This window comes from Panthera tigris, chromosome C2, assembly GCF_018350195.1.
Source record: "Panthera tigris isolate Pti1 chromosome C2, P.tigris_Pti1_mat1.1, whole genome shotgun sequence".
NCBI classification, from domain to species: Eukaryota; Metazoa; Chordata; class Mammalia; order Carnivora; family Felidae; genus Panthera; species Panthera tigris.
In genome coordinates, this window is record NC_056668.1 from 151,557,027 (window position 1) to 151,578,568 (window position 21,542).

General features: G+C 42.4%; 1 protein-coding gene across 7 annotated transcripts in view; it reads right to left on the reverse strand.

Annotated features, from left to right (window-relative positions):
• CTDSPL (CTD small phosphatase like) overlaps positions 1-21,542 on the reverse strand; it is a 120,501-nt gene that overhangs the window by 78,582 nt on the left and 20,377 nt on the right. The window contains exon 1 of one of the 7 annotated variants that reach the window (XM_015537070.2): positions 17,236-17,433. The exons of the other annotated variants lie outside the window; for them this stretch is intronic. Within the exon in view, the coding sequence (XP_015392556.1) occupies positions 17,236-17,242 (7 nt within the window). The 5' untranslated portion in view covers positions 17,243-17,433. Of the gene's footprint in view, positions 1-17,235; positions 17,434-21,542 lie in introns of those variants that run through there. 7 annotated transcript variants of the gene reach the window in all.

Below are 21,542 nucleotides of genomic sequence, written 5' to 3' on the forward strand. Positions count from 1 at the left end.
ATTATTACGAGGCCGAGTAGGCTCCACACGGCTCCAAGCTCCTGTTGTAGTACCTATGACCACAGTCAAGTAGGAACCCAGAGAGAGTTGTCTTTCTTTCTGAGGAAGACAGAGTGAGGAAGCACTAGGTCCTTGGGCCTAGGGGGGCTCCTGGGAGCAGAGGGTTGTCCACTGACACGGACTCCCATTCCTAGACCCTGCTTGTCCCCTGGGAAGGGCAGTACAGATACAGTGATCCCTGCCACCATTAGCTGATCAGAAGACTCGCTCCCTGTTCCTGCAGTCTGGACCCAGCACATAGAGAGAGCCAGCCAAAGGCCCTGACAAGGCTCAGTAAGGGGCATCGGGCACCCTGGCAAACTCATGCATTTCTCTTCTTCCCCAGACACAGAAGTGTGTCTCCTGAAACCAAAGATAGTGTTGCTTTCACAACAGAACATTGGAAACAATCCGAAAGCCTAACAGTGAGGTATTATTTTCAAAAGCGATGCTACGTCCGCAAAAGGGAATGAATATTCTGTAGTCATTACATATGATATTCTCTAAGGGTTTTTATAATTTGGGAAAAATTCTCCTGTTATGTGAAAACCAGGTGGCATATTAAGCTATCTATGTGCTGTATTTCCCATGGTTCCCTTATGACATTTAGGCATATACATATGTAAGAGAAATTTAAAATGCAAGAAAAAACAATGACGAATATCTTTAAGTTGTGGTATTAATGGATAACTTTTTTGTCTATACGCTTTTGGATATTTTCTATGATTTCTATAGTTTCTTTTATAACCACAAGAAAACTCCTTACAAATAAGCTGAAGAAAGGGGAAAGGGTGTTAATAACAGAAGTTATGACACTGTTACTAGTATTTGGGCAGGATATCTGGCTGCAAAACATGCTGTTTGCTACAGCCAGAAAGCATACATTTCAGTGAAATGTTTTTAAAATCGAAGACGGTCTCTGATATGGCTCTCATTTCCCAGCAAAAGGCGGCCCAGCTCTAGAGGCACATCCCTCCCCTCTTTGAAGCAGCTCTGATCTGAGACCCCTCTCACCGGGGTTCCCTGAGAGAAGACCCTCCTCGTAAAAGACTACCTTTGTCAAGTTCACAGAGCACAAACACACGAGGCACACGGAGAGGTGTGGCTTGGTGTTTTGAGGAGACTGGAACATGGTTTCTCTCCCTAATAAGATGAAAAGTGACCAAATGTTAGGAGACACGTTTTCTCTGCAGCACAGCCCCCTATACAACGAGCATTCCATAACGATCAAGCTGGAGTCTTTGGAACTAGGTCTAAGCCAGCCATCAAACCACCAGAGCCATGGCTGACTGACTATGGAAGTGCTCTGGGCCACCTTTCTTTCTGTCCTTCCTCCCGAAGAGTTTGTGTTCCCGTACCACACAAGTTTTTCAGCCTATCACTTCTTTCCGCACATTGAACACTTGAACCCAGTGGTCTGGAAGTGACAATATTTCCACTGTCTTTCCTTCACCCTTGACACAGCAGGTGTCCACCCGGGCCTGGATGCTTAGAGATGAAAAGTCAATTTTTCATCACACACTCAACGGTTCAAAATATTGTTTGGGACCAAAGATCAGAACACATCAGAGATAATAATAAAACCATTGTTGGGACTCCTGGGTAGCTCAGTCGGTTAAGCATCCGACTTCAGCTCGGGTCATGATTTCACGGTTCGTGGGTTCGAGCCCCGCATTGGGCTCTGTGCTGACAGCTCGGAGCCCGGAGCCTGCTTCGGATTCTGTGTCTCCCTCTCTGCCCCTCCCCCACTCGTGTTCTGTCTCTCTCTAAAAAATGTTAAAAATTTTTTTAAAAATCCATTATTAAAAACTCACGTGGTAAAAGATATTCTTTTCATCCAAAGAAATTGTGTTGTCCTACACAACTTTAAGATTCTATTTCCTTGCACTCAGGAATGACCAGAGCGCTATAAGCATTCTGTGAAGAATCTCCTTTCAAGTTTGGGTTAGGCAGACAGATGCAGCACTCCCAGCTCCCACAAAGTGTTGTAAGGTTTCCCCTCTAACCCCCATCTGGCTTAACATCACAGTCATTTTTTCTCGTAATGTGAAAGTTCAACAGCTTGAAATGTTACAGCTCTGTAAAAAGCAGCATTACCACCCAGCAACAGCTCAGAGCTCTGACATTCTGAATATGGAATTTGTAATATACCTCACAGTACAATCCAGACTTGATGAAGAAAGGGTTGGCTAATACAGTACAATAATACTGCAAGAGGAAATATTTACTCTGTTTGAGCAACAACTTTTTCAAGCGGCCACAAGATCACAGAATGCTGAACTGGAAGGGCCCTGGAGATCCTCTAATTCCTTCAAATCCAAGCCGGGGGCCGGGGCACCCCTGCAAGGGAGCTTGATAGTGAGGGGGGGCGGTCAGGGCCCCCATCTGGGTTTCCGGCATTTCTAGGTCCACTAAGTAACATTTACGTTAAAGCATCTGTCTCCCCACCTTGCCCTCTCTCACCTATCTACTGAATAAAATCCAGACCTGGTTTTCAAGGCCCTAGTCCCACTTTTCTACCTTTATTTCACACTATCCAAACAGCTGCACCTGGGATACCATCTCCTCTGCTGAAGCCCTCTGTCCACTGGTATTCGATACATCCCGTCCTCCACGCAGCCTCCGTGGCTCCTCCAACCTGATAGGCTCTCGTTCTCCGGAACGATCACACCGGATGGTCCCTATGTCTACTAGAGAATGTATCCTATTCTGCACTCTATTTTTAGTATGCTGTTTCATATCCTTCATCAGATTGCAAGTTTCCAGAGGACACAGAAAATGCTTGATTCATATTAATTACTTTGTTAATTATTCCACGGTCCTTTGTTTATTAGCAGTGCTCAAGAAACTCAGAACAAATGTGTTCATAACACATTCTTCTTGTCTATAAAGGCAGATCCAATGAAGGATCAATTCACTGCATTGTAATTCTGCGTACAGAGAATTAGAAGCAAACTTTTTCCTCACTTTTTCTCCCATATTGTTTTGAAAATTTTCACATACACAACAGAGTATGTTTAAGGTCACCTAGATTCTACCATTAACATTTTACCGTACTTGCTTTATCATATCACGTACCTATACACATATCCATTCATTAATGCATCTAATCTTTTCAATGTCTTTCAAAGTAAACTTCAGGTATCGTTCTACTTCCTCTAAATAATTCATCATGTGTATCATTAACTACAGTTCAATGTTCATTTTTTCTCTCTTGAGGTAAAATTTATATTCAACGAAGTGTTCAAATCTTCAGTGTATATACACCTGGTATACACAAATATATACACTTGAGTTAAAAAAACCCTTACTCCTGGAGCACCTGGGTGGCTCAGCTGGTTAAGCCTCTAACTTTGGCTCAGGTTATGATCTCATGGTTCATGAATTCAAGCCTTGTGACGGGCTCTGTGCTGACAGCTCGGAGCCTGGAGCCTGCTTCACATTCTGTGTCTCCCTCTCTCTCTGCCCCTTCCCTGCTCACACTCTCTTTCTCTCTCAAAAATAAATAAACATTTAAAAACTTATATAAAAAAACCCTTACTCCCCCATAAGGAACAACTGTTTTGATTTTTTCCCCACCGTAGACTAGTTTTGCCTATTCTAGAATTTCATGTAAATGGAACAAAATAATATATACTCTTTTTGGTGGAAGGTTTCACACATGTTGCATGTATTAGTAATTTTCTCCTTGATAATGTATTGCTGAATAGCATTCCATTGTATGAATATACCCCTACTTTATATCCATTTTCCTATTGATGGGGACACCTAGGCTTCATATGTGTTTGTCAACAAATATTTCAATTTCTCTTGTATAAGTATTTATGACTGGAATTGCTGAGTCAAACAAGGATACATTTAGTTTTATAAGAAATGCTCGAGGGGCACCTGAACGGCTCAGTTAAGCATCTGAATTCCCCCAGGTCAGGATCTCAGAGTTTGTGAGTTCAAGCTGCATGTTGGGTTCTGTGCTGACAGCTCAGAGTCTGGAGGCTGCATTGGATTCTGTGTCTCCCTCTCTCTCTCTCTGCCCCTCTCCCATTTGTTCTCTCTCTCTCTCTCTCTCAAATAATAAGTGAATAAACCTTAAAAAACACTACAAAAAAAAAAAAAAAAGAAATACTAGACTTTTTCCAAAGCGGTTATACCATTTTACATTCCTACCATCATTATCTGAGAGTTCCAAATTGCTTGTGAGAAGGTTTTTGATGCTAAAGTAGCATTTTAAAAACATACTTATTTATTTTGAGAGAGAGAGAGAGTGTGAGAGAGAGAAAGCATGTGCAAGTGGGGGAGGAGCAGAGAGAGAGGCAAAGAATCACAAGCAGTCTCTGAGCTGTCAGCACAGAGCCTGACGTGGGGCTTAATCTCGTGAAATGAGCTGTGAGATCATCACCTGAGCTGAAATCAAGAGTTGGCACTTGATGGACTGAGCCACCCAGAAGCCCCTGAAGTAGATTTTTTTAAATTGATGTAGAGCTATTCAGATTTTGGGTTTCATCTGGTGTCAGTTTCTTTTTTCAAGTTTACTTATTTATTTTGAAAGAGAGAAAAATACAATCAGGGCAGGGGCAGAGAAAGAGGGAGAGAGAAAAAAATCCCAAGCCGGCTTTGCGCTGACAGCACAGAGCCCACAGTGGGGCTTGAACCCACAAACTGTAAGATCATGACCTGAGCCAGAACCAAGAGTTGGATGCTTCACTGACTGAACCCCCCTAGGCGCCCTCTATCCAGTGTCAGTTTTATGAATCGTATATTTCAAAGAATTTGTAGACTTCATCTAGTTGCTGAACCTTTTCTGGCATAAGTTTGTTCATGATATTCCTCTATTAATGTTTTATTTATTATTTTCTTATTTAAAAAAATTTTTTTCTTTAACATTTATTTATTATTGAGAGACAGAGAGACACAGAGTGTGAGCAGGGGAGGGGTAGAGAGAGTGGGAGACACAGAATTTTAGGTAGGCTCCAGGCTCTGAGCTGTCAGCACAGAGCCCGACGCAGGGCTCAAACTCACAAACTGCGAGATCATGACTTGAGCCGAAGTCGGTTGCTTAACCAACTGAGCCACCCAGGCACCCCCCTCTATTAATGTTTTAATGTCTATAGGATTGATAGCCCCTCTTTTACTCTGGATATTGGTAATGAATTCTCTCTATATATTTAATCACTTTTATTGATCTCTTATAAGACCAAACATTTGGATTTATGGTTTTTCTATATTTTTAAATCTATTTTCCAGTTTATTGATTTATGCTCTTACCTTTTTCATGCTCTTCTTACTACTTATTTTGGATATTTTTCTTTCTTTCTTTCTTTCTTTCTTTCTTTTTTTTTTTTTTTTTTTTTTTTTTTTGACAGAGAGAGACAGAGCATGAACAGGGCAGGGGCAGAGAGAGAGGGAGACACAGAATCTGAAGCAGGCTCCAGGCTCTGAGCTGTCAGCACAGAGCCCGATGCAGGGCTCGAACTCACTGACTGTGAGATCATGACCTGAGCTGAAGTCAGATGCTTAACCGACTGAGCCACCCAGGCGCCCCTGGATATTTTTCTTAAGAGAAAACATTTAGTCACTGAGTTTTAGACCTGTCTTGTCCAATATGATAGCCAATAACCATATGTGGGTATCTAAATTTAAATTAATTTAAATTGAATTAATTACAAATTCAATTTCTTATTCACACTAGCCACATTTCAAGAACTCAAAAGCCACACATGACTAGCGGCTACCAGATTGTATAACACAGACACAGAACATTTCCATTGTCACAGAAAGTTCTATTGTACAGCTCATTTAAGACTTTTTTTTATATTTTTATTTTAACATTTTATTTTTTGAGAGACAGAGAGTGACAGAGTGTGAGCAGGGGAGGGGCAGAGAGAGAGGGTGACACAGAATCCAAAGCAGGCTCCAGGCTCTGAGCTGTCAGCACAGAGCCTGATGTGGGGCTCGAGTCCACAAATGTGAGATCATAACCTGAGCTGAAGTCAGGCGCTCAACTAACTGAGCCACCCAGGAGTCCCAAGACCTTTCTTTTTGTAATACAAACATTTAAAGCTATAATATTTCCTCTAAGTACTGCTTTAGCAGCACTCTATACATTTTAATATGCTGTATTTTCATTATCATTTAGTTACAAATATTTCTGAATACCCTTGTGATTTCTTCTTTGAACCACTGGCTGTTCATAAGTGTGTTGCTGAATTTCCAAATATTTGGGGTTTCCCAAGACATTATTGCTTTTTTTTTATTTTAGAGAGAGAGCACACGTGAATGGGGGAGAGGGGCAAGGGAGATGAGTGGGGGGCGGGGAGAGAAAAAGAGAGAGAGGCTGGGCTCGATGCAGGGCTCGATCCCCACAACCCTGGGATCATGACCTGAGCTCAAATCAAAAGTTGGAGCTTAACCAACTGAGCCACCCACACGCCTCTGTTATTAATTTCTAATTTAATTCCAATGTAGTAAGGGGTCATATTACATTCTCTACATATTGCAAATCTTTACACTTTATTGAGACTTGTTTTATGGTCCAGCATTTGACCAACTTGGTAAACATGCCATGAGCAATTGACAACAGTGTGTGTCCTCTTGTTGAATGTTGTATTCTACAAGCATCAATCTGGTTTATATCTTCATCTATGCCTTTACTGATTTTTTTTTTTTTTTTTTTGTATAACTGATCTATTAGTTGCTGACAGTGGGGAAATCTCCAACTCTGATTGAGGTATATTTTGTTTCTCCCTTTAATTCTATGAATTGGTATGTGAGTTGCTGCATGACAAATTTTACTTAGCTAATATGAAATAGAAACTTTGACTAAAAGATTTAGCAAAGAAACTTTTGGTATCTCACTAATATGTTGAAGTATACAATGAATGATGTTGCTTGTTCAGCTGTTAACAATAGTGTTGTTTACTAAGACCCTAAAAATAAGTATTTCCTCTAGTAATTATCAAGTCCCATGCCATTATCTACATATAGATCTATTTTTCAAATTTGCTAATCTGAATTTTTTTAATGTTTATTTATTTTTGAGAGAGAGACAGAGCATGAGCAGGTGAAGGGCAGAGAGAGAGGGAGACACAGAATCTGAAGCAGTTTCCAGGTTCTGAGCTGTCAGGACAGAGCCTGAATCGGGGCTTGAACTCAAGGACCGTGAGATCATGACCTGAGCCAAAGTCAGAGGCCAAACCGGCTGAGCCACCTAAGTGCCCCTCAAATTTGCTAAACTAATTATAGAAAGGAATAGTCGGCACTTAAAATGTTCTTTAAAAAGCGTGCTTTTGGTTCCACTTCTGGTGTGGCCAAGTAAGGTCCTACTAGACCAATTCTCCCAGAGAAAGCTATATACTCCGGCCAAAACATAAAAACAATTGCACGAAGGCACTGTAGAAAGACAAAAAAAATAAGAAGATTCTGTAGGAGGGCTGAGATGCGGAAGAAGGGAAAAGATGTAGATAGACGTGTTTCTCAATTTTATGGCTTTTAGCCTAGTGGCAGGCTGCAGTCAGTGCCATGCTGGGTGGCTAAAATGCCAACAGAAAGCAGACAGAATTCTGGAGACAGGTTTTGGGACCACCACAGCCACTGTAAAGTGAAGAGGGAATCCTAGAAAGAATAGAGCCAGAAAGAGAAAGCCTATGTAAAAAACTCTTCCTGAGTCTCCTGAGACATGCATGCATGGGGCAGACTGTCAGCAATCTAACTAAGGATAAAATAACGGGTTAAGAATTAAGATGCTGCCCAAGAGACAGAGTTTGTGGTGTTAGTTCAATCAAGGTAACTGCTAGCTAAGACAAAAATCAAAATAAACAATAACCACCTCCCCCTAGCAATAAACCTCATCAGAAGAGTGTAAGAGAATCCAGGGTCTTCATAATGTCCTAGTACAATGTTCAAAATACAATCCAAAATTATTAAACATACAAAGAAATAGGAAAATGCAGCCCATGCTCAAGAAAAAGAGACAGTAGTAATCCCAAGGTAACCCAGATGTTACAATTAGTAGATAAGGATTTGAAAGCAGCTATTATAATTATGCTCAATGGCATAAAAGAATTTATGAAATACATAGAAAACCTTGGCAGAGAAATAGAGGCTATAAAAAAGAACCAACTGGAAGTTCCATAATTAAAAAATACAATATATACAATTTTCAAAGAATCACTGGATGAGCTTAATAAAATGGAAGTGATATTGGAAAGAGTCACTGATCTTGAAGATAGACCAATAGAAATGACCCAATCTGAAGAACAGAGAGAAGTAAAAGATTGAAAAGAAAAAAAAAAAACAGAACATCAAATATGTAGGACAATATCAAAAAGTCCATCATAGTGGCCAACAGACACATGAAAAGATGCTCAACATCACTCACCATCAGGGAAATACAAATCAAAACTACAATGAGATATCACCTCCTACTGGTCAGAATGGCTAAAATCAAAATCACAAGAAACAAAAGTGTTGGTGAGAATGCAGAGAAAAAGGAGCCCTCTTGCACTGTTGGTGATAATGCAAGCTGATGCAGCCGCTGTGGAACACAGTATGGAGGTTCCTCAAGAGGTTAAAAATAGAACTACCCTACGATCTAGTAATGATACTACCAGGTGTCTACCTCCAAAATACACACACACACACACACACACACACACACACACACACACACCTAATTCAAAGGAATAAATGCACCCTTATGTTTCTGGCAGCATTATCAACAATAGCCAAATTAACGAAAAAGCCCAAATGCCCATCGACTGATGAATGGATAAAGAAGATATGGTATATATACACAATGGAATATTATTCAGCCATAAAAAAATGAAATCTTGCCATTTGCAATGACATGGATGGAGCTAGAGAGTATAATGCTAAGCGAAGTAAGTCAGTCAGAGAAAGACAAATACTGTATGATTTCACTCATCTGTGGAATTAAAAACAAAACAAAACAAATGAGCAAAGGAAAAAAGAGAGAGAGAAAGACAAACCAAGAACCAGACTCTTAATACAGAGAACAAACTGATGGTTACCAGAGGAGAGATGGGTGGGGAAAAGGGTTAAATAGGTGACAGGCATTAAAGAGCACACTTGTCGTGATGAGCACCAGCGGATACATAGATTTGTTGAGTCACTATATTGTATACCTGAAGCTAAGCGAACGCTGTATGTTCACTACATTGGAATTAAGATAATAAACAAACAAACAAGTCTGTCTATCATGGGTATAACCAGAGTCTCAGGAGAAGAGAGAGACAATGGGGTAGAGAAATATTTGAAGAAATAATGGCTGAAAATTCTTCAAATTTGGTACAAAAGCTAAATTTACAGATTCAAGAAACTCAATGAACTGTAAGCAGGATAAATAAAACCAAAGGTACAGACAAAAAAAAATCTTGAAAGCAGCCAGAGAAAAGGGACAAATTACCTAAAGGTAACAACGATTCCACTGACCTCTGACTTCCCATCAGAAACCAAGGAAGCCAGAAGATGGTGTAACAGCATCTGGGAAAAAAATCCTCAACCCAGAATTCTATAGCTAGTGAAAATATCCTTTAGGAATGAAGGTGAAGTAAATATACATTATATTTGTCATACCGTTTAGTCAAAGCTTTTTACTTTACACTAAAAGCTGGGCAGCGGTACAACAGCTCGCACACCAATTCACAGAAACTTTGCAACGCATGGTTAAAAATGAACAATAATTTTTTTTAACATTTATTTATTTATTTTTGAGACAGAGAGAGAGCATGAACAGGGGAGGGTCAGAGAAAGAGGGAGACACAGAATCTGAAACAGGCTCCAGGCTCTGAGCTGTCAGCACAGAGCCCGACGCGGGGCTCGAACCCACGGACCGCGAGATCATGACCTGAGCCGAAGTCGGACGCTTAACCGACTGAGCCACCCAGGCACCCCAAAAATGAACAATAATTTTTAAAAAATCATGTGAATTGGGTGGAGGTGGCAATCAACAAAACAACCTGTCCTCAGTTTTTTCTTTAGTGGTGAAGAGTGGGTAAGAAGTTATTTCTATGGAATCTGATCTAAGTCTGGGAATCATTTACATTCTGCCAAGATTTCCTGGTCTCAACAGACCGTTTCTTCTCCTCCCTCCTTTCCCACAAGCATGCACTGGGAAAGTGAGGAATAGTTAAATTTATGCCTCCTAACATTATCAGACCTAGAGACAGAATGCAGAACTATTAAAAGCTCACCTACTAATAGTTCAAAATGAAGGTGGGCAAAGTATGGGGCAGGAGGAAAGAAAACAGGCCGAGGTAGCCTGACAGGACACATTCAAGTTTGGAGAATTAACTGCAAAAGGTTGAGATCGAGTCAATATTTGCCTTAGAAATCTCAACCTGAATTAACACGTCTGTTGGACTTGTTAGTCCAGAAATAGTTCCCAAGAGAGCTCTGGAAGTGTGACCTTCTCCTGCACATCTGCTCTGACTTTTATGAGTTCTCTCAACGTTTTTTAAAGCTGCTAAGTGTTAATTTTTGTTCAAAGAAGGATTACCAGACAACCTGTTCGCAACACAAAGAGTCCCTTCATACTCGCCTTCCTTAAACCTAGAAGCAGACTGTTTTCCAAACTGTTAACATCCCAAGCTGACTGCCAAACACAGTTATTAACTAGCCTCTGACATCTAAACAACAGCTGTGTTCTGTCCTGCTAAAGGACAGCCTCGCCCGGACAGCGACTCTCCAAAGGTCAGCTGTGTCCTGCAGCAGGAAGTCCGTGCCACGGCTGGTGGCACACGCCAGCACAACGGAGCAGTCTATGTTTGTCCCAATTCCCTTTCCTCCCTTTTGGCTAATCTTCACTGGTCATGAACGTTCAGTTTGCCCTGCACAGGAAGCGGGGCCTTAAGCTTCATCCTGCTCGCTCATTGCAGCTCTTGATCTGACACAAGCTCTTTCCACTGATGATCGTCTTAGAGTTGCCACTGAAAACGGTGCTGATGACAAAGGACCAGAAGACAACGTGAAAACACTGGTCTCAGAAGCAAGCACATTTAAAAAATATTTATTAAGTGCCAGGTGCCGTTCCAGCGCTTTCTTACGAGAGCCCCGCCCCCACTCCCATAAGGATCATTCTTCCTGGTTTATAGGTAGGGAAGCTGCAGTATTTAAATGAACTGCCCACGGTCACAAGTCTTTGAAGGGACACCATGACACTATCCAGGTTTCTCTGACTCAAGTCCAAGGGTCTTTCTACTCTGGCAACCTTCAAGGGTACAGACACCCTTCAAAATTCCAACTAGGTAAAAAAAAAAAAACACTTGTCATATTGATGGGAGGTAGGTGGAAAGTTGATTTAAAAATCTACCTGGAGGAGTAGATGCATAGGAATAGCTAATGTCATTTTAATAATATTAATGTAAGACTTTTCTTTGAAGATATTAAAAAATTTGCTGTAAGGCTAATGCATGAAACTGTGGTATTTGTTTAACCACACAGAGCCTGGCTGATTAGTAAGTACTCAGTAAATGTTAGCTATCACTGTTATAATATGCTAAATGTATCATATGCTATCTTACTTAGCTCTTTTTTCATGGGGACACTTTGATTCCCATATTATATACCAGGAAACTGAGGCATAGAGAGTTTAAATAACTTGCTACAGTTCACAAAGTAAATGGACTACCTGGAATCTGAATTAAAGCTGTCTGATTTCAGAGTTAAGGATGTTATTGCATCAAGAAAATTAATAACAAAAGTCTAGAAGAGTCTACATGTTCATCAGTTCATCAGATAAATTAAGGTACTATATATCCATATAAAGAATATTTCTGAGAATGAGGTAAATCTATATGATATGAAAAGATGTCTATAATATATGTCAGCAGAAAAAACAATGTGCATTGCATAGGTGAGATCTCATTTTTGTTGAACAATAACTGCATACATTGAGTCACGGTTGTGAAGATATGTGTGTATGTACATATGTTGTATATATATGTATATATACACATATGTTATATAAAGTTGTATATATACACACACACATACCATCCTTTTTCCCTATGGATGGGATTAGGATGGAGGGAAATTTCTAACATACTTCTGACTGTTTCAATCTATTATATAAGCATGTTTCAATCTATAATAAACCAACAGGATTTTTGTTCTAGTTGTTTGGTTTTTACGTTTTTTTTGTTTTTTGTTTTTTTTTAGTTTTAAGAGAGAGAGAGAGTGTGTGAGCAGGGGAGAGGGGCAGAGGGACAGAGAGAATCTTAAGCAGGCTCCAACCTCAGCACAGAGCCTGACTCAGGGCTCGATCCCACAACCCTGGGATCATGATCTGAGCTGAAATCAAGAGTTGGATGCTTAAGGGGTGCCTAGGTGACTTGGTTAAACATCTGACTTCGGCTCAGGTCATGATCTCATGGTTTGTGGGTTCGAGCCCCTCATCGGGCCCTGTGCTGACAGCTCAGAGCCTGGAGCCTGCCTCATATTCTGTGTCTCCTCTCTCTGCCCCTCCCCCGCTCATGCTCTGTCTCTCTCTGTCTCTCAAAAATAAATAAATGTTAACAAAAATTAAAAGAAAAAGAGTTGCATGCTTAACCGACTGAGCCACCTGGGCACCCCAACCAACAAGATTTTTACAAAATGGCTCACTACCTAAAAAAAGATGTTCTTTCCAAAGGAAAACACTTCCATAAACAGGTTAATCCCGACTAACTGAAAGTGCAAGGGGTCCCTTGGTACAGTCGTTTTCACTGGAAAATGGTGAAATGCACTCCAAGCCTGCAGTGGAGGACACTTTAAGCTTTACAGCAGACCCGTGTACACAAACAGCTGTGTCCTAGCTTGTGGCTGGCCTGGGGCCCTGCACACCTGTGTGTAGGAGTAGAAAGGCTCTTTCCTGTGCAGTCACTTTTTTTAGACGGTGCTGGTCATCAGGAGTAGGGTATAGAGAACTGAATGGCTGCTTAAATATTACCATGGTCTGTGGGTAGTCCAATTTTTTTTTAAATGATTTTCTTAAAAAAAAAACTTTTTATTCATTTATTTTAAATGCTTATTTATTGACAGAGAGAGAGAGAATGGGCAGGGGGAGGTGTGGAGAGAAAGGGGGAAAGAGAGACTCCCAAGCAGGCCCTGCGCTGTCAGTGCAGGGCCCAATGTAGGACTTGATCTCACGAACCGTGAGATCATGACCTAAGCCGAAATCCAGAGTCAGATGCTTAACCCGCTGAGCCATCCAGAAGCTCTAGGGTAGTCTAATTCTAAGGAGACTCAGTGATCCCAGACATGGATTAATCTGGACTGGATAGATCCCAGACTTATGATAAGGCATCTCCAGTGAGCAGTGGTAACACTGAAGAGAAGTGATACTGTTGATACTGGGACCCCTAGGAAGGAAATCTGGTCCAGCCTGTGTTTGTTCTCTAGCGTGCTTGGGTTGGCCATCACTAGGTTGGGCCAGCCTGGAATCCTCAGTAGCACACCCCAACTCCAACCTGGGCAGTGGTGGCATGGGATGGCCTGGTGTGCCCACCGGTTAGCTTTACTCCCTAGGGCTGGCCTTGAGACACGCCCACAAGCTTCACGCAGTCAAAAAGTGGAATCATCATGAGATGCCACATCCAGCTGGATGTATTTTGGACAGAATTTCCCTGAAGCTGTCTCAATAGCAAAGTGGCAAATTGTTTTCTAAATTCATCTCTGAAGGGGATTTTCCCCTCCCTCCTTTCCTTCCTCCCTTCCTTCCTCGCTCCCTCTGTCCCTCCCTCCCCCCTCCCGCCCTCCCTCCCTCCCCACCTCCCCACCTTCCTGTTAAGAGGCACACACCCCTGTTCAGTCTTATAACCTCACCTGAAACTTGGTATGACTCTGGCAGGAGACAGCCCATAACCTGCCAGTGGACAGGAAGGATATCCTGTGACAAGGAATCTAGAGACAGAGAGTCCAAATCCAACTGGGACTTTGTGTGCCGTCACCCACCATGTGTGTGATGCCTGTGGTGGCTAAAGCTTATTGAACGATGCAGGCTGGAATTTCCCACCGATGGCCAGACTTTGGAGCTTTTTCTTACAAATAATTTTCATTTTTATGAGAGCAGATAAAATCACATGGTTTAAAGCAAATTGCTCAAAAATACTGAAATAAAAAAACACAACCCTGAGGCAAACACTTTCAGTGTTTTTAGTTTTTTTAAAAGACCAAATTATGTTGGGGCGCCTGGGTGGCTCAGTTGGTAGGGCATCCGACTTCGGCTCAGGTCATGATCTCACGGTCCGTGAGTTCGAGCCCCGCGTCGGGCTCTGTGCTGACGGCTCGGAGCCTGGAGCCTGCTTCCAATTCTGTGTCTCCCTCTCCCTCTGACCCTCCCCTGTTCATGCTCTGTCTCTCTCTGTCTCAAAAATAAATAAACATTAAAAAAAAAAAGACCAAATTATGTTAATATTGCCATTTCTTGGTTTCTCTATTTAGCCTTCATCTATTAATTTTGTTTTAACAGTTTAGGTTTTAGCTCTTTACATAATCTACCACATTCCCCCTTCCCTTACACTACTATGATAAAGAACTTTTCATTGAAAAGCCAAGGAGTTTACTCTGATTTTTTTTTTTTCCTAAGTACCATTTTCTTCCTTGGAGTCAACACTTCCTTTTTAATTTCATTTAATTTTCTATTCACTTTCATTCAAATTTTTCCGAACACCCTGCCTGAATTATCAGTAAGTATTATTTTCCAAATGGCCAAGTATGTCAGATAATCTGTGAATTCCAAAACAGCTAAGCCCATTGTATACACGTCGGTCTTCTCTGCATTGTTTTCCCGTGTTGGTTCCCTGCCTTCTGGATTCTGTTTCTCTCTCCTTTTTTATTTATTTCTTCATTTTGTTTATGTATTTGTTTTGGTTGTCTCACAGAAAAGGATCCCCAGGAAGCAAAATTTTGAGTCCTTGCAGATTTAAAAATGTCTTTGCTATATCTTCACAGTTGATTGAAAGTTCAGCTGAGTATAAAATTCTAGAACTTTTGTTGACTTTTATTTCATTGTCTTCTAGCTTCCAGTACTGACGTTAAGAACTCTGATACATTCTGATTTTCATTCATTTGTGACAGGTTTTCCCTTTCCAAAAGCTTTTATAATTCACTGTTTCTAGAGTTTTGAATGCTAATGATACTATGTATAGGTATGGGTAATTTCTTTTTCATTTGGTGTACTTTTTTAAGCTTTTATTTTTTTAAAGTCATCTCTACATCCAGTATGGGGCTCAAACTTACAACTCTGAGATCAAGAGTCGCATGCTCTGTTTACTGAGAGACCAGCCAGGTGCCCCTCATTCCCTGCACATTTTAATCTAGAGTGCCTTGACTTGACCTTCAGTTCTGAAATTTCTCTTGTATTATTTCTTTGATAATTTCCTTCTCTCTCTGTGTTCTTTCTCCTTGAGATTCCTATTAGTCAGATATTAAAGCTCTTGGATGTGCCACTAAAATTTTTTATTTATTGGAGTGCCTGAGTGGCTCAGTCGCTTGGGCATCTGACTTTGTCTCAGGTCATGATCTCAATGCCCGTAGGTTCAAGCCCCGTGTTGAGCTCTCTGCTGTCAGCACAGAGCCTGCTTTGCATCCTCTATCTTCCTTGCTCTCTGCCCCTCCCCCACTAGGGTGCGCTTGCTCTCTCTCTCTCTAAACATAAACATTACAGTTTTGATTTATTATTTTCCCCCTATTTTCTCTCTATATCTTTTCATTTTACCTTCTGGAAACTCCCTGATTTTGTTTTCCAGTCTTTCTGTCATCCTTAAGTGTTTAAGTTAGTTATGTTTCTATGTTTCAACATCTTCTTCTTCTTCTCAAATATGTTCATTCAAATATGCTAATTCAATAAAAATTTTACTATGGGGGCGCCTGGGTGGCTCAGTTGGTTGAGTGACCGACTTCGGCTCGTGTCATGATCTCACGGTTTGTGAGTTCGAGCCCCACGTCGGGCTCTGTGCTGACAGCTCGGAGCCTGGAGCCTGCTTCGGATTCTGTGTCTCCCTCTCTCTCTGCCCCTCCCCCACTTGTGCTCTGTCTCTGTCTCTCAAAAATGAATAAATGTAAAAAAAAATTTTTTTTTAAATTTTATTCTGAAAAATTTCAAACTGATTGGCATTCAAAATAACGCCTTACATACATGTACATGATGCTCAGTGAGACTGTACAGTCATCGCCCTTCCTCTACGGCATAGTGTGGTCCCTGTCTTGCGTGGGGGGTATCACGTGAATAAGTAAAAGTTACAGCTAGCTAAGGCCTCCTGGCTACTGCCTGCCACCCATCCATCAAGCTAGCTTTCTGATCCCCCACGCTGCTTGGACAGGCTGCAATAAAAAAAGAATATATTCATCTCAGATTCTGTTCTCATTTATAAATATTAAAAAATTATTTATCTTAAAAGACCCTGAGGCAAGATTGTGTATTTCAGTCCAACAAGGTTTTCCAGGACCTCATCCATTTCAGGGGCTCCTTCCATGGCAGCTTCCTGCTAAGGCAAATGGCAGGCTACCAAGTGCAGAGGCCGAGTGGAGGCTTTCAGCCTGACTTGGCTCAGAGCAGCCCCTTCTAGCAATCTCCCCATCCGTGGATCTAAAGACCCCAGGTTTGAGCATCATCTCCAAAAGGTAAGGGCAACAGATGAGCCATGCTGGCTCCTCCCAGGAGACGAGAATGATGCTTGTCCTAAAGATGGTTCCAGAAACAAACTGGCTTTCTGGTCTCTAGATGTTTGAGCCTTGTGTTGTGACAAACACCAAGCAGTCTATTTAAATCAGCCAGTCCTTTTTTTCAAGAATATGACACAACTCAAACAGGGCAGTCCAAGAAGCATTTTGGTAGCACATGAGATCCTTGGTAGGTGCTCATAGACTAGCATCTCCCATCCCCAGAAAGAAATAAGCCATGGGAACCCGCTTTTTAGCACCCTTGTAGGGCTCTCCTATACGTGGAATCTGAAGTATGGCACCACTACATGTGAAGCACCAAGAAAGGTCAACTTGGCTCTATGACCGCAGCGAGGTGATGCTCTGGCAACCCCATCAGTTGAGTTTTTAACAGAAAAGTTTGAAGAACATACGATTTCAGAGAGTAATTCAGCTTTGTGTTACTTCAGAGACTGAGGCAATCCTACTTTTAGCTTAAAAACATTACCAAGGAGTGAGAAAACACTGGCAATATGGCTCATGAGAGAAAAAATTTCATACCTCCCATTGGTGTTAGCCTGATAGTAAATGTCGAGAGATGTCTTTCCTGCTGTCGAGCCAACGTGTGCCATGATGGGCATGCGTGGATCTCCCGGACCCAAACTTCGTGAAGGTTTAGCTGCCGCCACGTCTGTCGGCTATTGCACCCCTCACTCCAGCACTAACACCTCTCTTAGAAGCACCCTCTCCCCCACCTCTGGCTCTGCTCATCTGCGTGGTTACAGGCTGTTATGTAACTGCCAATTATCAAGCACCAAAATGCGAAACCGCTGTGTATTTCTTAAATTATGCAAGGCTTGCCCTTACTGCTAGGAAATACCTGGCATATCTGAATTGTCTTCAGAGGTCCGGGCAGCATTTTGAAGAGCTATTACCACGTTATTAGTCATTTCTCTGATGTGCGCTCAGGCAACAAGGAGGGCATTGATAACTCCTAGACTGATAACTGTGGAGAGCAGTGAGTCATGCCTTTAGAGCCTCATTATTCCAACACAGATTCCGGAGCCTTGTCCCAATCGCTACACAAAGTGCCTTTCCTCCTTGTCATACGGGCCCAGGGCTGCATGTGCTGGGATTTGGCGAGCTCTAGGTGCCTGTTTGGGTTTGGTTTACTTGGGTGTCCTGTGGCAGAGACAGCTGGCAGGCTGCAGAGGCCGGGCATCCACACTTCAGAAGGTGCTCAGAAACACCTTGGCAAGTGGGGTGTTTCCAACAAGAATTCCACTACGATCGATATTTTGCCAAGGTATGCCTAAAAGTATTTTGAAAAATAATTTGGCTCCCGGGGCCAAATGGCCAAGCATATTAAGGGAGGGCAGCAGCCGGGCCCCAGGCCAGTTGGAGCCTGAGAAGTTACACAGGTTACAGCACAGAGCTGGTGGCTTGTGCGTTCTGGATGGGAACATGGTTGTGGCTTAACTCAAACCTGCTCCTGACATGGGAGGCTTCAGGAAAGCTTAACAATGTTTACAGGGGCAATGTTAGGGAGCTCAAAAGAGAAAGACACAAACTGTTTTGCGAAGGGTGATCCAAGGATCATCTTTACCAGGATCATCTGAAGAGCTGTTTTCATTTGTTTTGTTCTGTTTTGTTTTGTTTTGTTTTAAGCAGATACTCAGGTCCTACTCCACGCCAACTGAATCAGTTTCCCCCTTCTGGGGATTTTTAGAAATCTCCCCAGCTAATTCTAACATATTGTAAAATTGATAACCATTGCTTTGGGTCTCTGGGGCTCCACACCCAGGTATCAAAGAAAAGCTGTATTTTAAGAGCAAATTTCAATTCAACATGTAGTATTTAGGGCTGAGAATCAGGGTTCTGGGATCCGCTTTATTAACATCTTGCAGGTTGACTATGGGGATGTCTTTTGGCCTCTCTGAATCTTAGGCTCCTCATCAGTAATATCAGGGGACTAGGTTCCTCCCGGCTCTAAATCCTGTGCTCTCACCTCGGTGTACCGAAAGTATACTCAACACACCTAAGTGTTTACTGAAATGCAACTGATAAGTTCCTAAAAGGGGTGGTCAGATGAGTACCTGGAAGGCCAAATGTCAGTCATTATGGGCTGGAGTAAGGCACCAGGCCTTCACATGGTGCTGGGGGTTGGGGGGGAGTGGAATAGTATGGAAAGATGTGGTCATCCTTAACAGGCCAGGCATCATAGTGAGGGGACAGAGAACCAGATGTGAGGATGTGGGAAAGTGAGCTGGGAGGGAAATAAAGCATGTCTAAGAAAAGAGAAATATTTGGAAATGAGTGTGGGGAAATAAGATGGTTCCGTGTTAGAGACGCCCTTGAAAACCAGGGAGGGATGTAGTATATGATGGAACCTGCAAAGAGAAGCAACAATGGAAAGTGGTATTTGGGGAAGATGGCTGTGTTGGTTTATACACGGGAAGGGGGGGAGAGGGGCTGGGGAAGGCCCAGGGGCTCAGCCAGGGAGAGAGATTTATGACCCAGAGGACAAGCTTATTGTAGAGATGATGTGGCCTTGACCTGGATTTACGGCAGTAGGAACAGGAGGGAAGAACATGTCAATGGGAAAAGCTCCAAGACCCTGGGATCTGGGTAGTTCTTACGGCTTTCTGTTTGCTTGTTTTTGCTTTTTGCTTATCTGTAGTTGCTGTTCTCTCTGTAGTGAGCAGGTACCGCTCTGCACTAAGAAACGTACAGTTCAGCATTTCCTCTGGGAATCCAGCAGCCAAAGCTCCACCCCTTTGCAGCTCAGACCTTCCTCCTGTCGGCTCACTTCTCTTTAGAACCCCCCTCTCATACTGTTTGCCCACTCATCTGTACCCCTTTGTCCCTGCCCCTGATCCCTTTGCAAAGAGGCTTCTACAGAGCGTTTCTTCTCCTCTTCTGGCCCATTCCTCTTGTCAGCCTCCTTCCTGCACTGCAAACCTGGCTTCTCCCATCAGCCTTGAAGGTCTTCTGCCTTGAGACTTCTCCTGGCACCGAGGGTCCTGAGCTTTAGGAGGGCAAGTCAGTAAACTCCCTGCTCTCCTGCAGTGGCTCCAGACCAGGGCTTTCCCGCCTCTCTTCATTAAGCCTTCTCTGAGGAGTCAGCCTTCTTTCTATCCTTGAAACCAGAATTCCTGTCACCACCCTGAGAAAATGCTCCATCCATGAGGAAGACCACCGAAACTCCCAACATCACAACCCTGACCTTCCCAACTTCCACAACCATTCCTGATACTCCATGACCACCTAGCTGACCTTGTGTCCCCTGGAACATGTCATACTCTGAAACCCCACAATGACCAGGAACGCCTGTTCTCTGGCTTTTTGGATCTCCATATTCCAACTCACTATCCAGTCCTTCCTTAGCACTCTTTCTAATTCATGTTCCTCCCAAGCGTCCTAGATTCCAAAGCAATTATTTAAATTGCCCTCATCACTACCCTGAATTCTGTCATCCTCCAAAGCTCTGCTAAGCGTGCTGTGCTGCCCTATAACCTGGCACCAATTGTGCATTCTGCTAGAGAAAACCTGCCCAGCCATACCACTGGGCCCTTTCAAAAGTTTCATCAGGCCCCCAGTCTGCTCTGCTGCCCACACCCCACATCCCCCTCCTCTTGTCTCAAGACCTCATTCTACTCTCGTTCCCCACTCTTGGCAAATGGCCTTACCTCCGATTTCACTAAGAAGTCGGCAGCCATGAGTTGTGAATGTTCGTATCTCCCTTCTTTTTGGCTCTGAACTTCTCTGTATCTCCAATCATCTTTCCCTCCCTTTTGGGAAGAAATGCTGTCCTGCTCCTTTAAGGCTAACTTCTGTGTCTGAGTCCAGGCCCTCCTGTCTTTCTAAGGGATTTACTCAATTGACTGTCCCCTCTTTCTTATAGTTTCAAGCTTTCCTTCCTTCCTGGCTATTCTCCATCAGGCAAGAGAAATGCTTTGACACTCCCCTCCCCAACCACCCTCTCATCTTGTGACTGCCAAGCTTGTCAGAAAGTTTTGCTATTTTTGTAGAAATGATGCATGTTCATGCAAACATTTTAAACAATACAGAAAAGCAAAAAGAAATTTGGTGACTATACTTCCAAATTATTTTCTTTGGATACATTCACATAGAGAAGTATGTATTTAACACAGAAGAGGCTACACTCTACATGCTCTTCTGTGATTTGCTTTTTGTAACCAACAGTATGTCTCTGGTACTTTTCCATGTCAATATCCTAACTTTTGTGACTGGCAAAAATGATTCTAGTGAATGTAATTAACATAATTACTTCCCTGTCCCCTATTGATTGGTTTCCAGGTGTTTTTTGTTTGCTTGTTTGTTTTTTGCTGTTATGGATAACACTGTGGTGAATATTTTTTGCATTTGCGAAATTATTTATGGCAAGTTCCTTTTAATTAATCTATTTAAAAAATTTTTTTTAATGCTTATTTATTATTGAGACACAGAACGTGAGCAGGGGAGGGGCAGAGAGAGGGGGAGATAGAATCCAAAGCAGGCTCCAGGCTCTGAGCCATCAGCACAGAGCCTGACGCGGGGCTCAAACTGACAAACTGCAAGATCATGACCTGAGCCGAAGTCGGACGCTTAACCGACTGAGCCACCCATGCGTCCCTATTAAAAATTTTTTTAATGTTTATTTATTTTTGAGAGAGAGACAGAACATGAGTGGGGGAGGAGCAGACAGAGAGGGAGACACAGAATCTGAAGCAGGCTCCAGGCTCCAAGCTGTCAACACAGAGGCCAACACGGGGCTCGAACTCATGAACCATGAGATCATGACCTGAGCGAAAATTGGACACCTTAACCGACTGAGCCACCCAAGCAACCCGGCAAATTCCTTTTTA